The sequence below is a fragment of the Ostrinia furnacalis genome, unplaced genomic scaffold (genome assembly GCF_004193835.3).
Source record: "Ostrinia furnacalis isolate ACB-3 unplaced genomic scaffold, ASM419383v2 OfSCF4239, whole genome shotgun sequence".
NCBI lineage: Eukaryota > Metazoa > Arthropoda > Insecta > Lepidoptera > Crambidae > Ostrinia > Ostrinia furnacalis.
In genome coordinates this window covers 174,090-189,334 of record NW_021134478.1, presented here as the reverse complement: position 1 = coordinate 189,334, position 15,245 = coordinate 174,090, and the positions used below count along the sequence as shown (strand labels likewise).

Sequence of the window (15,245 nt, the reverse complement as noted above, 5' to 3'; positions counted from 1 at the left end):
ATTCACGGAGCGAAACTTTATTAACATACAAACGCGGAGCGCATTGTCGCGTTGTATTTATTTAGCCAAATTCGGACTTGCGCCAGTCACAGTCACTACTATCGCGAAAAAGGCTAGGGACGGGACGGAAGATACACTCCACTTGCAGAAAACTCAATTTCGCATTCGCATTATTAGGTGGGTACATAAAAGGGGAGGGTTTAACAAATCAAACTATTTCTCAAATCATAACTATTTTTATTGCATATCACATTTTAAATTGCTCAACATTATAATTATTTTTCGTGGTGGTAACACTAGATAATGCCCACACAACAGCATAGAAATATGTCGTAATCACAAACGGAACATTCCAGAGAAAATTAAATGAATATTCTTTTTTCAATGTGACCTATACATTGAGATTTTAACAGCAATTTAGAGGCAATTATTATGCAATAAATAATCGGAGTATAGTCTTCGCCTCCCAGGGAATCCGTTATTTCTTTCCTCCAGGAGGCTGTAGTGGTTGGCCTCTTTCTTTTCCGCGAAGTTTTATGCCAATTGCTCTTTCGATTTTGCCGAGTACAATGTTATTGGGTATTCCACGACCGGCTTCATAATCGTTTACAATTTGAGGTTTTTCACAAATTTTCGTAGCCAAATCCTTCTGGCTCATGCCTTTAGCCTGCCGTCCTTGCATTATAAGTTTTCCCAGATCCAACGGAATCTTATCGTGGCGCAGTTCTTCAGTTTCTCTGTCCAATTTAGCTGTATTTTTTGTGGTAACGTGTTGTTTATTAGTACCTGCACCATATTTTTGTTGAGTATCCACGGGCAAACCTTGACGACGTGCGGCATTAACGGCTTGTTCAGTCTTCAATGCAGACGCTTTAGGCGGTTTTTTGCGTAGAATGGTAACCGTATCCCAATCAGACATTTTGCTGCTGTAATATCACTGGGTAGACTTGACGAAATTACGAAAAATTTTTCGCCGTGACAAACCTCACTCGTGTTCTCCGAGGTGAAGTAATTTTGTTTTTGCTGACATTTTGCTGTCAAATGTGCACACTTTATTTGACCGATTTATCAAATTAATGTTACTTCGAGCTGACAGCTAAATGCAAGACAGACTGCATTTTGCCAAAAATGATTGGCCATGACCATTATACTCTAGCCCTAGATAGCGCCATCTATATTTCAATTCACAAACTCGGTGACGTTTTTTTTTTTTTTTTTTTCGTTTTACGTCAGTCAGTGCACGTCAGTGTCGTTTTTTTCTGTCACATCACAGGTCATCACAGGTGTAAACAATTTATTAAACATCTATTTACATTTTAAACTAATAATGAATAAATTATTATACTTTAACACCAAATAGTTTTCTCAAAAAGTTCTTAAAATATTATATTACCATAAAACAAGATTTTAGATTGCGACCACTACAAACCACACACAATACTATGACTGACGCTGATCATTCAGATGCAGAAGAAGAGATTCTGGTGTATGTAGAATTTGAAGACAGCGTAGATATAAAACAGTGTAGATCTATTAATGTGTTAGGCATAAATGAAAAGTCTCCTATTGTTCAGATGGATGACACCTTTTTTAAAGGTAACAACTTTAGTTTCTACCACAGAATTATTATGTACTAGTCTTGTTTGTACAACTCCTATCATCATCATCATATTATTATTACCTTGAACCTTAGATTAATAAAGCCTTGAACATATTAAATTTCAGGGTTACAGTTTTTCTAGGTTACTTATCTGTACAAAAAATTCTAAGGCTAAAATATTATGAACTTTAATAATTACAGGTGAGTATGAAGTCCCCCTTGGAACATACATGTTTTTTGAAGATGATCAAGCCCCGGAGAGTAAAGATCCTCTTTTTGACAAAGTTCCTGAAAAAAATCTGAAATATGTGTGCAAAACAAGGAAATATGTTAAAATGGAGCATGCTTATGTTACAGAAAAGGGAGGTTAGTAATTATTAATAATAATGATAATATGTAGGTACTTGAAACGTAACTCATTTGGCATGAGCCTGTGAGTTATTGTTAAAACCGGAGACCTCTAAGGACTCCGAGTAAAAAAAAGAAAACATGATAATAACACTGCACTGGTGGAATTATACATATGTCATAGTCAAAGGTCGATATGCAGTCTCTTCGCGGAATGACTGGTCTATCCTAGGTTTGACCAAGGCCTTCAGGCAAACCCCGAAGTAAATTCTTATTTCGGCCTTTGACTAAGTCAAACCTAGAAGTGCCTAAACGGTTCAGTCAAACGTCGAAACTAAAATAATCTGTTTCGGGCTTTGCCTAGTCAATCCTAGAAACGACTGACAGACTCGGTCAAAAGTAGACGGCAAATAGAAAACCAGCCATGTGTGAGTCGGATTCGCTCACGAAGGGTTCCGTGCGACTCTTTTGTTGTATGGGAGCCCCCTTAAATATTTATTTTATTTTAATTTTATGATTTATTTTTAAAATGCAACTAAAATTATGTGAATATTTCAAGGGTTCACCTGTTTACGTTTTAATTAATATCAAGTAAAAAACTGCAACAAGTCACGTTTGCTGTATGGGAGGCCCCCTTAAATATTTAAGTATTTTATTGAATTATTTATTTTTTAAGTGAATGATTCATGAGATACGAGGCTGGTGACAGACAACATTTAGCGAAGTCATAATAATAGGGTCTAAACTCTTTATCCTTTAAGGTAACAGAACCCTAAAAATTAGTAATTAATCAAGATCGATCTAGAAACACTGACAACCAACCTCAGTACTGTATAAGTTTAGTTACTCGTACCTTCACGTAAAGAGATAGCTGCGCGTGCGCGTGAAAACCGACCGTCGTAACGCCTATGCAATAAGTTCGAGATCAGAGTTTAGTTTAAAGTCTTAATAATCAGGTTTGTCTAGTCAAACCCCGATTTCATTAAATTGAGTTTCGACCTTTGCCTGACCAAATTAGTTACTCCTAGGTTTGACTAACATTATTTAGTCAAAGGCCGAAATGTTTGGGCTTTGACTAAGACTTCTAGTCAGACCTGAGGATTGACTAGTCAAACCTAGGAGTGCCGGAACTTCGAGGTTTGACTATAACACATACACTGAGCCAGTAGTTTTGAATTTCAAAGGGGTATTCAAAAAGTAACCTAACATTTTTTTTCCCTTGATAGGACCTAGTGCTAAAAACGAATTTGAACAATCGGCAATACCAGTACCAAAGGTGGAGTTTAAAAATCTTCATGAAGCAATTGATAGCTTTAAAACTATAAGGTGTCAAGAACCAAAAATTAATCCTGTAGATTCAGATCAAATCTCCAGTAAGCCGTCACTTCATTATTCTTCATGTAAGTTAATTTATATTTATTATCACTATAGTAGTACCTACTAAGAATTCTACTACTGATACTAAAAGTAGGTATGTTATATTACGTGATTGATGCAATGTGTTTCCGTGAAACTATAATCCAATCATCTGTCTGATTCCAATCCGATTCTTGAGGTGTTTGTTAAGAGACTAGTCCAGTGAATCATCTCTTATTCTTTCACTGTGTATTTTTTCGCTAGGTTTTGAATGCTATGTCTCTTTAGTGTATAAAAGTGAAAACTGGCAGTCCCACTTTTCTTTTCTAGATTGATGCAAATGATGCAATAAATAGTAAATATTTTTCTACTAGATACCAAAGCACACTGAATACTCCAATCTTTATCTATGTTTTTCTAGCGACCCACGCAATGCGGCGCACTAATAATAATACTATTACATTAAAAAAAAACAATAACTGCGACCCAGTTTGTGCCCTTTTTAAGATATTACTTTGAATTTCACCATAACTTGGAGCTAGAACAAACATTTAATGATGCTAAAACCTAAAAGCTAAAGATTTCACATTCCCTACCAATGACGTAGGAATGGCTGTTTACAATACCATGCCACAAACACAAACAAAGATCGAGACCCATTGACCCAACTTAGGGATTAATTGTACATTTTTTATGATACTTTTTCGCTTAATAATAAAGTTTCATTCTATCTACTTGATTCTTTTTACACTGCCCTGGAGGCCCACTGAGAGAGGTGTTACTGTTCTACACCGTACACTACACATTGGTACTTACGTTCGCGAACTACCTACTTACGACTTCGCAGGATTCCCCCTATTCAATAGCGTAATAATATTTATATCCCATACAGAGGGAATCCCCTTTACTCAGCTTTTGTGTAGGACTGTAAGTACATTGGTGTTGGATATCAATAGCCATTGCAGTGTCCACTGTACATTCGGGCTTCGTGCATTGTCTCAGTTTGCCTGTTTTTTTTAGTAGATATTCCCTACTTTTAAACCAGTTTGCAAAACCTGCACAGTACTACAAATACCTACTGGGTACGTATTTATTTATTTAAACACATGACGAATTACAATTTTAAAAAAATATATACATTTGTAATTAACATTTTTAAAAAGAATATTACCGTTAGGTAGGTAGGTACCTACATACCTTGAATCGGCAGTTCGGACATTCCTTATCTTCTTATTTAGAGATTACTTACATAGTTGTTCAACAAAAATACTTATTGTTACAGGAAAATGCCGCGGTCATCACGTGGAACTAAATTACAATCAACAGAAGATGTCTTTCAAGCACTTAATCGAAGATACATTAGATTAAATAAAAAGGAAACATGCAATAATAACAAAATCCTTTATTCTGTACTTGAAAGAATATTGAAATTAATGAAGGATTCTGATGAACTATTTAAAAGTATGAAACCAAGGCTTGAATATATGGGAAGCTATTTTGATGGTCTTCGTGTGGGTCATCCAACAGAATTTGACATCAATTTGGTATTGAGAATACCTGTTAATTACGACACAATCAAACTTAATTGTAACGACACGCAATATGACCACACATACATTATAATGCCATCAGAATTTCGGAGATTATACAAAAATCCTGTAACAGCTAATAAAGGCTTTTTAAAGACGGCAATGTGGTGCGATCCCTTACATCGCTTGTCAGTGGGCAAGTTTCGATCCTGGGTGCAAAGTGTTGTAGATGCCGCATTATACAAGCTACCCATTGAAAACGGAAAGAGAATCCTAACGATTGATAATATTTCTTATGGTTTAATATCAAAATTATCAGGTCCCGCAAACAACAACCATATATCTCCAAAATAATATGATAGATATTGATTTGGTGCCATCCCTAGCATTTGAGCTGCCTAAAAAGCCAGTCATGTGTAAAGTGGATTTTAGTAAGAAAGAGTTTATTAAAATTAAACAATACTTTGTTGTGCCTAAACCAACTGATAATGACTTGAATTGGAGACTCAGTTTTCCTTTTCAAGAAAGGCTTGTGCTACAAAACCAAAATAACTTAAAATGTGTCGTCAAGCTTTTAAAACAGTTGCGAGACGTGCAAGGCTTCACTTCATTGGCTAGTTATTACATAAAAACTTTATTTTTATGGGAGGTCTCCGTAACAGATGCATCATTTTGGAAAAGTAATTCCTTAAATTTTTTGGTTATTCATATGTTAGTGAAATTACGAGATGCATTAGCTCAGCATAGAATAAATAATTTTTGGTGCCCTGATCATAATCTTCTTTGTAAAATCAAACCTCAAACATGTGAAAACTGGTCTAACAGACTTTCACATATCATTAGTAATATTCAACAACAAACAAAAAATGGGAATCCAATTGTTATAATGAAGTACTTCAGAAAAAATAAAACTATATGAATAAGATGTTATTATTTATTATTCTGTATTGGTTTCAATGGTGCGAATTTGAAGCACATTAATTTCGCCAATGTCGAGTGTTTAAAAAAATGGACAGATTGATGTTATTAGGAGGTCCTAACTTTTAAATGAAAAATGTAAATAATATTTTCGTTTACTAAATTGTTTTCAAATACTTTCATATTACAGTGTAAAGAAAGGTATGAATATGTTAGCGATCTTAAGTGTATGTAAATAAATAAATAAGAAGTTACCCATGTGTGTGATTTTACCCATTTTTTTAAATATATTTAATTAAATTATTAATTATCAATTATTATGACGTAACAGGCAGCAGTTTGTACGAAATCGGGATAATATTTACTTGCCCCTTTGGGCATGTTGAACAATATTATAGTTTATTACACAATGACATGCATTTACACGTCACTTATTTCAATTAGGTTCACAACGTGCGTTCAAATTGAAAGTGAACCTTTAAATAGTGAAAAGGTCCACATCATCATCACGATCCACATCAAGGTCCACAGTACATCCTTTTGAGATATAATGTTGTAGGTATCGGGTTGTTTAGAAGAAAGAAATCTCTTCCTAGCGATAAGACCGCCGTTACTACTTTTGTTTCTTGAAAAATATCTCCTCGGGACATTCGAAATAGTTTTTCTACTCTGTAATAGATGGCGCTTTATACATTGCTGCACACATCGAGATCAGAGATCAAGACATCCGAAATAGTTTTTCTACTCTGTAATAGATGGCGCTTTAATGCACTGCTGCATATTGTACATCGAGATTCGAGAGATTTTTTAAGAGAATAGTAAAAAATATTATGAAAAGAACTCGTAAATATGCCTTGAATTCTTCGTATAAAATTTATTATCATTAGGTACGTTGGTACCTTTTTAATTTCGTATTTTTGTCGTTGGCAGCACTAGCTCCCAAACGGCCCGCCATTTTATTTCAATATCGCCATTTCGTTTCATCCATGAGATGGAGAATTGAAGTGTCGTAAAGTGAGACAGAAAATATGGAATAAATCTTTTGAAACTAGAATTTAAAAAGTTTCAACTAACGCAAAAATTAGAAAACCAAGGTGGGTGTAGTAGTGATATTCTATAGTGGTTTATTAACGTTAACTTGTGTGATCGTGACTCGGCGTCCCCATCATCTCTTGCTTGACTTGTGTGTCAGAATGCAATGGCGGCGTCCGTTTACTCGCGAAGCTCGTACAAATATAATCCGTCATCCTTTTCTTACCTATATCGACTATTCAGGAGACACCGCTTTCATAGCGAATGATCTTTTTACGAGCGGAGTAGACTGATAAGAAGTATTTCCCGTTACCTTCACACTTCGTGTTTTGTAGTTTCTCTTTCTCTAGAACCGCGCTTTTACAGAATTTATTAGAAATGTGTTGTGTTTCCAGAGTTCATTTAACTTATGGTGTTACAGATAAACAAATAAATAAAGTTCGTGTAATGAAGTAAATAAGATAGAAAAGTGAAAATGTTTACAACAAATACAGTGCAAACCGGCGCAGTGCCGACATTGCAGTATCAGGAGCATCCCACTCAAAAGACCCAAGGGAAAAACATCGAAAATGTTCAACAAAAAAATCCTCAACAAACTCAGCAACAACAGGTAACCCAATTAATCAAATTGGTTTAAGTTTACTATGAATAAATAGTTTATTTCAAATGGTTCATAGGGCTAGGGATTTCTTCAATGAACTGAGTTTTATGTTTTTTCAGGAGTTCCCAACATTTTGTTACACTACAAATGTAAATATGATTGGAAAAATTGGCACGGGGACTACTGGAGGCACTGGAGGGGTGACTGGTGGTGTAAACATAGCTCAACTAACAACCAGTGATGACAAAACATGCTATATAGCACAACCATTCTCTTATAACTATGCTCTTGTAAACCAGATGCAAATTGCCCCAAATGGCATCCAGAACACAATATCTAATATTAGTTTTAAATGTGACGTTTGTGGACTCATGTTTGGACACCTGACGCTTCTCAATGCTCACAAAAGAATACATGCTCAAGATACAGGTATTATTTTTAGTGTGTCTACTTTCACTTTAATTTTTATTGAAACAACATTGCATTTCTTTAGAAACTACCATCAGTGAGAGTCAAAACTAGCTGGCCCGGGGGACTATGTACTGCAAAAAAAAAAATGCAAATTTAATTACGGCTATTGTTACAGTATTATATTGACAAAATATTTTTTCCAATTGGTCTAGTAGTTTTGTAGCTTCAATCTTCAGACATACAATCAATCAAATCTTTCCTCTTTATATTATTTAATTGTACCTAGATGAAACTGGTTTTGTCATTTGTAAACATAATTATTAATTTTGTTTCAGATAATAATATAACTGTTGTTGCAACGGGTGTCAGTGCTAGCAACGATGTTACTATGCCGCCTCAGATCCAAATACTCTCGTCTGACCCAAATGAACAGCAAACTCATCATGTTCAAATACAAGAGAGTTAGTGTAATGTTTAATATTATTTTAATAGTAATCATACGTCTCGTAAAAAGTAACAAATGCCAAATTACTATCCTGTATCAAGTGCGTTTTATTTTTATTTTTTTAATTGTTCCTGTCTTTATTTTTTAAATGGATTTGTATTTGAAAAATAAAGACAGGAATGCTTTATATAGGTAACTATTCTGTGTGGATAGTAATTATTCTATTGTAGTAAAAACCCTGTTGTCACACTTCATGAGCTGGCTTAGGTATCTGCTATAGCTCAACACAAAGCAACTGTAAATGTAATGAAGAGTAATCCCGGCAAATCTATTAAAGATGTTATATTGTTTTTTAACAATCGAAATTAATTTTATTTCAGCTAAACCGCTTATTGACAAAGTTCAGAAATGCATTACATGTGGTGGACCAATTTCCAATAATCCCAAAAGAAAAGGACCTAAGTTAATCAGATGTGAAAATTGCATAGCACAAGATTCTGTTGACCAGAGAAATAATCAAAGTATGTAATTTATTTGTATTTATGAAAATAATTGGTAATTAATAGACTAGCGAGCTAGTCTATGAGTTATGTCATAGTACACCTGCATGCAACACTCATTTCCTGAAGTATAATATTTTTTAACTTTCATAAAAATTCTTGTGAAAGAGTAACAAACATCAAGCGATCCATTCCACAATACAACTAATGGACTTAAGTGGAAACTTTTTACTCACTTCACATAATCTTAGTGTGAATAAAATGAATCCTAGTGTTATTAATAATGAATTTTCACAGATTCAGTTTGATTGCAGTGTGTGCGTTATACACTGAATGATTAATTCAAGTGATTAAACTTCATCCCCATAGTGTGTGTGTACTTTTCAATGAACTTATGTAGAGATAATAGACGTGCAGTTTGTAATAGTTTCTTCAACTTTATTTAAACTTTTAATGTCTTCTTTTTATCTAGTGAATGCTGCGCAAATCTTCGTCGCATCTGAGGACAACGTTAAGTATGAGGTGGGCGGTGTTAGTGGGGTGCACCAGCCAACTGACCCGTTAGCACCAACGCCTACCAATCAACAACAGACACAACAGCAACAGAAACCATGTAAGACTGACTGTTCTGAATTATGTCAATTTTAATATCTTTATTTATTTGTCTAGAGTTAAGTATTACATACTTCTGTAACATGTAAATTGTAAACAAAGCTGTAGTTTCCAAATACAATAAATAAAATTAGAAACATTACAAGCAATTACTAGATGCTGATCTTGGATGTAATGGCTCACTTTCATTTTATTTATTTATTTTTGGGAAACATACCATTACAATTTTCAACTTAGGAAAATTAAGAAAACACATAATTCAATTAAGTTTCCACAGTTAAATATATTTTGTGAGATAAGTATTGTTATCTTCTCATACAAAAAAATCCCAGTGCTCTAAGATGAATCGCCTTTAACAGTGGAAGGTAAGATTGTGAGTGAGAGATGTGTAGCTAGATTCAGTGAATGAGAAAGCAGCTTTCAATTTTCAAGACCATTGAATGATTGGTGTATGTTTATTTAAATTCTTATTCTGTCAAAACTTGTTTCAGTACCCGGACACCATCCTGTAAAGAAAAGAAATTTGGCAGCTGTTACGAAATGTCAAAATTGTAATGGTTCAGGCATTATATTCGTGGGTGGAAGTAAAAGTAAACTTAATCAGTCAAACTCAGAAAAACCATTTCACTGTAATATTTGCGGTGGTTCATTCTCTAGGTATTCATCATTATGGTCTCATAAGAAGTTACATTCAGGGGAAAAGAATTTCAAGTGTGGAATCTGTGGAATCGCATTTGCGAAAGCAGTTTACCTAAAAAATCACTCAAGAATACACACAGGCGAAAAACCATATAGGTAAGAAACAATTTATCTATACTAATATTATAAAGAGGAAAACTTTGTTTGTTTGTTTGGTTGTAATGAATAGGCTCAAAAATTACTGGGCCGTTTTTAAAAATTCTTTCACCATTCGAAAGCTACATTATCCACGAGTAACATAGGCTAAATTTTATTTTGGAAAAAAATAGGGTTCAGGGGTCCACGCGCGCGAAGCCGCGGACGGAAAGCTAGTTAGTGATAAACTCATTCCGCTTTATAAATGTACCGAATGTACGGACGACAGCATATCAAGCTTGTAATAAGACCAATTTTGTAAAGAAAATGTATTAACTGATGTGCTTTCGACTGTACAACTGAGTAATGGCGCTGATAAAAGTATTAATAATTGGTAAATTATGTATTATTTACAGATGTAGTACCTGTGGTATGCAATTCTCACAATCACCACATTTGAAGAATCATGAAAGAACACATTCTGGAGAAAAACCTTATGTGTGTGAAGTAAGTATGCTTGCAAATAATGTACTCAATCAAACATACACAAATGTGAAATTTAGTTTGTCACAGATCATTGTAATAAATGGTAGTCTATATTATGTTATTCTGATGTTTAATCCATCAAACCCCAAGCGGTCGCATAAGACCGCGTAACGATTGATAAATAAATAATTTAATCTAATATTGTGTCTCGCGGCGCTTGAAGGAATATAAAAAAATAAACATAAATACTGTAATGTTTCATTAAAATCTGTTTAGTAGTTTTTGCGTGAAAGAGTATCCTCACAACTTGCAAATCTATTGTTTGAATATTGTCAATTTATTAACAAGATTTTTGTATTGCACAGGTTTGTGACAAAGGATTCGCTCGTCACGCTACCTTGTGGAATCATCGGCGTATACACACCGGCGAGAAACCATACAAGTAAGTGTGCAACAAGAATAACTAACCTTGAATGAATGCATTGCACTAATATGGCCACTTCACAATAACTGGAAAATGATTACATTTCCATACAAACAAAAATAAACTTTATTTTCAGATTGTGTTTCTTCTTACTATAATAATTACGTATTATAAAATATTATGTTACATGTAAAACATAAAAAACTTCTCATATTAACTACTAGTCTAGTCAGACTGTACGGTATTGAGATAATTCACTGTGATAAGGATACGGTCTAACTCCCTGCAATCGGTTAAATCAGAGCTATCAACACTCATAATCATTTAACTGTGACCGATGTTATCATTATTTAAATGCGCAGTTTGTTTATATGATTATTATGTAAACAAGTTAATTAAAGATAATTACTTTTAGTATAGACATCTAGTACCTGTGTAAATGTGTAGTAGTTGCAAATTTGCAATACATGCTATTTTGCAATAAAAAGTGTAATCTGCACTTTTAGGATTCCATACCCACCATTTTATGTCAAGTCTATATTTTACTTATAATAAGCCAATACAAACTAATTGGATTGCAGGTTGTTTATCCGATTAAAATGTTAATTAATAATGCTCTTATCTATAATGTTGATAATATAAAAATTGTATTTGTTATCAGATGCGAAACGTGCGGATCAGCGTTTAGTCAAGCAGCGCATCTTAAGAACCATGCGAAGGTACATTCTGGTGAGAAGCCCTTCAAATGTGACATATGCACTGCGGCCTTTGCGGATCGGTTCGCTCTCAAGCGGCACAGAGGGATTCACGACAAATATGGTACGAAAATACTTATAAACCATGTTAAATTATTGAAATCAAAATCTTCTGGGCCAATTTTCATTTATTATTTCATTTTCACTATAGGACAAACGACCCCACTACCATCTAGAATACAGCAAACCCAGCAAGATCAACAACAATCAACTCAGCAACAAAACTCCGATCAGAAGAATGTCCAGCCGGCTGTGGAAGTAGAGCATCATGCTGAGCAGACTCTATGAACCTAGGATTTATTTAAAATTATTTCATCCCACCCAAAAGTTTACAGAAAATGGAAAGCTAGCTTTATAATTTCATTCAACTATCAATGTAAATACACTATCACACTTTTAAGGCATCAAATTGACGAAACTTCCAATCCATTAATACATTCATTTCATTATACAATTAAACTAATGTGGGTATTATTATAAAATCATGGTGCATCTGCAATCATGCATTAACAGCGAACACTGCCATTTTGACGAGTAATTTAGATTTTAGTCATTGTTATAAAAAAGAGAGATTTGATTACTATTATTGTCAACTGTTTATGCATAATTTTTACGCTTGAGTCATTAGGGTTCATGATGTAATTAAAAGTTGCAAGGTCGCCTATTTTATTTCACCTATGAATGTGGGCGGAGGTTTCTGTTGTTGTTTTAGTTAAAAAATGTAAGCAGTGTAAATATAATAATAGGGCATTGGATTAGAAGTTAATTGACGAAATTAACATGTAATATTTCACACAACTGTATATACTTAGTTCAAAATAATTCTAGAAGCCTATGTGATCTAGTATTTTAGGGTTAGTCCCAACGTCCCCGGTGGATCTGCCCCGTCAACGGGGTGGATGGGAAAAAGTGTTTCAACGACCCCGGTAGTCATAGTCTTAGCGTTCAACGGGGTGGATGAAACACATCAAGTGTCAACCACCCCGGTATATCGTTTAGCGGGGCGGATGGATCAAATCAAGTTTCAACCACCCCGGTATTTCACTAAACGTGACGGATGACACATCTAAAAGGTTCCACCTCGGTATTGCATACCGAAAATAAAACCTGTTAATAAAATAAAAAGTAATAATATGTAAATAATAATCAGTTTTATTTAACAGTCACTGTTTAAAAAATCTTCAGCATAAAAGTAAGTTTAAATTGTCACAAAATATTATGGTCATAAACCTATAGATTACTTTTAGAATCACAGATGCGCAATTGCATTAATCAGTCAATATTAATAACACTAATAGTCAATTGTGATAAAAATTACATTAATCAGGTATTGATTAATAACAATAGTACTTAAAGTACTAATTAAATAAACATGGGCATATAAATGGTTTGGTGAAGTCAGAAATTTGATAGCACCTTTTTTTTTGTTTTATTTTTATACAAAATAAATTTTATAAAATGCGATTTGTATGAAAATTAAAATAATTAAAATGAAGATATCAATTTTCTGATTCCACCATACCATTTATATGCCCATGTTAGCATGGGCTAGTGTCGGCTCATATACCCATTTACCTAACACCATGTAGAAGTAATAATCATATTTTTTTACAATTATATTTTGTGTCAATTTTACAAATAATTCTTTTGTTGTTAATGATATATTTAATTAGATAATAGTTTAAGCGCTAGTGTTAATCAACAACTGATCAATGTAGGTAACTACGTCTCTGTGATTCTAAAGTAATAATTATTATATTTCTGTAATAATTTTAGATTTTTTGTTGTTGTTATTATTTGTTAGTAGTAGTTTAAGAGTTACTTTTAATAACATTAAGGTGTTTATTGACTGATTAATGTAATTGCGCATCTGTGACTCTAAAACTAATAATCATATTAATTTATTACCGTGATATTTTTATGTCAATTTTAGAATAATTTTTTTCGTTATTAATGATTTATTTAATTAGTAGTTTAAGTACTATTGTTAATCAATACCTGATTAATGTAATTTTTATCACAATAGACTATTAGTGTTATTAATATTGACTGATTAATGCAATTGCGCATCTGTGATTCTAAAAGTAATCTATAGGTTTATGACCATAATATTTTGTGACAATTTAAACTTACTTTTATGCTGAAGATTTTTTAAATTTAACTGTTAAATAAAACTGATTATTATTTACATATTGTTATTTTATATTTTATTAACAGGTTTTATTTTCGGTATGCAATACCGAGGTGGAACCTTTTAGATCTGTGTCATCCGTCACGTTTAGTGAAATACCGGGGTGGTTGAAACTTGATTTGATCCATCCGCCCCGTTAAACGATATACCGGGGTTGTTGACACTTGATGTGTTTCATCCACCCCGTTGAACGCTAAGACTATGACTACCGGGGTCGTTGAAACACTTTTTCCCATCCACCCCGTTGACGGGGCAGATCCACCGGGGACGTTGGGACTAACCCGTATTTTAGCATATCCAATGATGACTTTTATCATACTATAGTGATTTTTTATTTATAATGTATGAGGTGTACTTACGAAAAATGTTTGCATTAAAATACTTGAAAAATGTACTTTTGTTTTAATGTTAAATAAGTACATTCAACCGTTAGTAAGTACAGCTCATCCAAAAACTTTTGCATCAAGGTGATGCATTAAGTATTTTGTAAGTTAGACTTGAATTTATAGTAAAGAATCGGTAATATAGTAAATTTTGTCTAGACTGATTTACTTTGTTTTATTAAAAACTAGCTTTTGCCCGCGGCTTCACCCGCGTGAAATTTATTTTGTCACAGATCGTCATAAATTATAGCCTATATGTTATTCTGGGTTATAAACAATAATACTGTAGTTTCATCAAAATCCGTTTAGTAGTTTTTGCGTGAAAGAGTAACAGACATCCAAACTTCCGCATTTATAATATTAGTAGGATTAGTAGACTAATAGGTGGTAGGTACACATTTTGATTTGAAATTACATACACTTGGAGATTATAATGCTGCGGTAATCAGTGGCGGCGTCGCATGGGTTAGCACCCGGGGCGACCTCCCCCCCCCCCCACCTCATAAGTCTATAATAAACACCCAGAAATGGTCTGGTGCCCCCCAAGACTTTTGGTTCGAAGACGAAATATGTTAGTACTAAGTCATGAGGTATATGAATACCAATCGCACGTGACGTGACCCCCTCTGCGCGACTGTTATTATTTTGTCACCCCCTGATGCTTGGGCACCCAGGGCGGACCAGTCCCCACCAGTGGAGACATTGGGAATTTCATTAAGTAGGTAGGTACATATTAATTCCAATTATATTTTTTATTCGCTAGTATCGCCACTCCTCCGGCCCTGCAGTCAGTGGGGAATAGGAAATAAAAAAAATACCCATCATAGAATTAACCCCGAATGGGGCTGGGCGGGGGAAGACCGGGGTGGATGGTATCGCC

At 34.1% G+C, this 15,245-nt stretch overlaps 4 protein-coding genes across 6 annotated transcripts; 3 read left to right on the top strand and 1 right to left on the bottom strand.

Annotated features, from left to right (window-relative positions):
• Window positions 1-263: 263 nt before the first annotated feature.
• mbf1 (multiprotein bridging factor 1) lies at window positions 264-1,038 on the bottom strand. The gene has a single exon (XM_028313397.1). It carries the CDS (start codon window positions 917-919, stop codon window positions 479-481), a length of 441 nt encoding a protein of 146 aa, XP_028169198.1. The 5' UTR covers window positions 920-1,038; the 3' UTR covers window positions 264-478.
• A 214-nt stretch (window positions 1,039-1,252) lies between these two features.
• LOC114359132 (general transcription factor 3C polypeptide 6) lies at window positions 1,253-6,005 on the top strand. Of its 2 annotated transcripts, none has more exons than XM_028313396.1 (4): window positions 1,253-1,486; window positions 1,802-1,966; window positions 3,175-3,348; window positions 4,587-4,747. In XM_028313396.1, coding segments are annotated over exons 1-4 (363 nt in total). In that variant the 5' UTR covers window positions 1,253-1,464; the 3' UTR covers window positions 4,589-4,747. The 2 variants fall into 2 exon arrangements, with proteins under 2 accessions (XP_028169197.1, XP_028169196.1); XM_028313395.1 differs by having other exon boundaries at window positions 1,254-1,596; window positions 4,587-6,005.
• Window positions 4,590-6,005, top strand: LOC114359131 (uncharacterized). Its single transcript, XM_083287610.1, is given in 2 exon segments — window positions 4,590-5,174; window positions 5,176-6,005. Coding segments are annotated over 2 exon segments (1,161 nt in total). The 5' UTR covers window position 4,590; the 3' UTR covers window positions 5,753-6,005.
• A 718-nt stretch (window positions 6,006-6,723) lies between these two features.
• On the top strand, window positions 6,724-12,500 carry LOC114359129 (zinc finger protein 391). Of its 2 annotated transcripts, none has more exons than XM_028313391.1 (11): window positions 6,724-6,845; window positions 7,205-7,393; window positions 7,504-7,813; window positions 8,131-8,256; window positions 8,621-8,761; window positions 9,213-9,353; window positions 9,844-10,147; window positions 10,543-10,633; window positions 10,978-11,054; window positions 11,698-11,855; window positions 11,943-12,500. In XM_028313391.1, exons 2-11 carry the CDS (start codon window positions 7,259-7,261, stop codon window positions 12,077-12,079), a joined length of 1,620 nt encoding a protein of 539 aa, XP_028169192.1. In that variant the 5' UTR covers window positions 6,724-6,845; window positions 7,205-7,258; the 3' UTR covers window positions 12,080-12,500. The 2 variants fall into 2 exon arrangements, with proteins under 2 accessions (XP_028169192.1, XP_028169193.1); XM_028313392.1 differs by lacking the exon at window positions 6,724-6,845 and adding an exon at window positions 6,918-7,082.
• Window positions 12,501-15,245: the final 2,745 nt, after the last annotated feature.

Bases quoted from the DNA above. Each gene is read 5' to 3' on its own strand.
- mbf1 (XM_028313397.1), bottom strand. From the start codon at position 919: ATGTCTGATTGGGATACGGTTACCATTCTACGCAAAAAACCGCCTAAA.
- LOC114359132 (XM_028313395.1), top strand. From the start codon at position 1,443: ATGACTGACGCTGATCATTCAGATGCAGAAGAAGAGATTCTGGTGTAT. The intron at 1,597-1,801 runs GTAACAACTTTA...TAATAATTACAG, and splicing joins GGATGACACCTTTTTTAAAG to GTGAGTATGAAGTCCCCCTT. The intron at 1,967-3,174 runs GTTAGTAATTAT...TTCCCTTGATAG, and splicing joins TTATGTTACAGAAAAGGGAG to GACCTAGTGCTAAAAACGAA.
- LOC114359129 (XM_028313391.1), top strand. From the start codon at position 7,259: ATGTTTACAACAAATACAGTGCAAACCGGCGCAGTGCCGACATTGCAG. The intron at 10,148-10,542 runs GTAAGAAACAAT...TATTATTTACAG, and splicing joins ACAGGCGAAAAACCATATAG to ATGTAGTACCTGTGGTATGC. The intron at 11,856-11,942 runs GTACGAAAATAC...TTTTCACTATAG, and splicing joins AGGGATTCACGACAAATATG to GACAAACGACCCCACTACCA.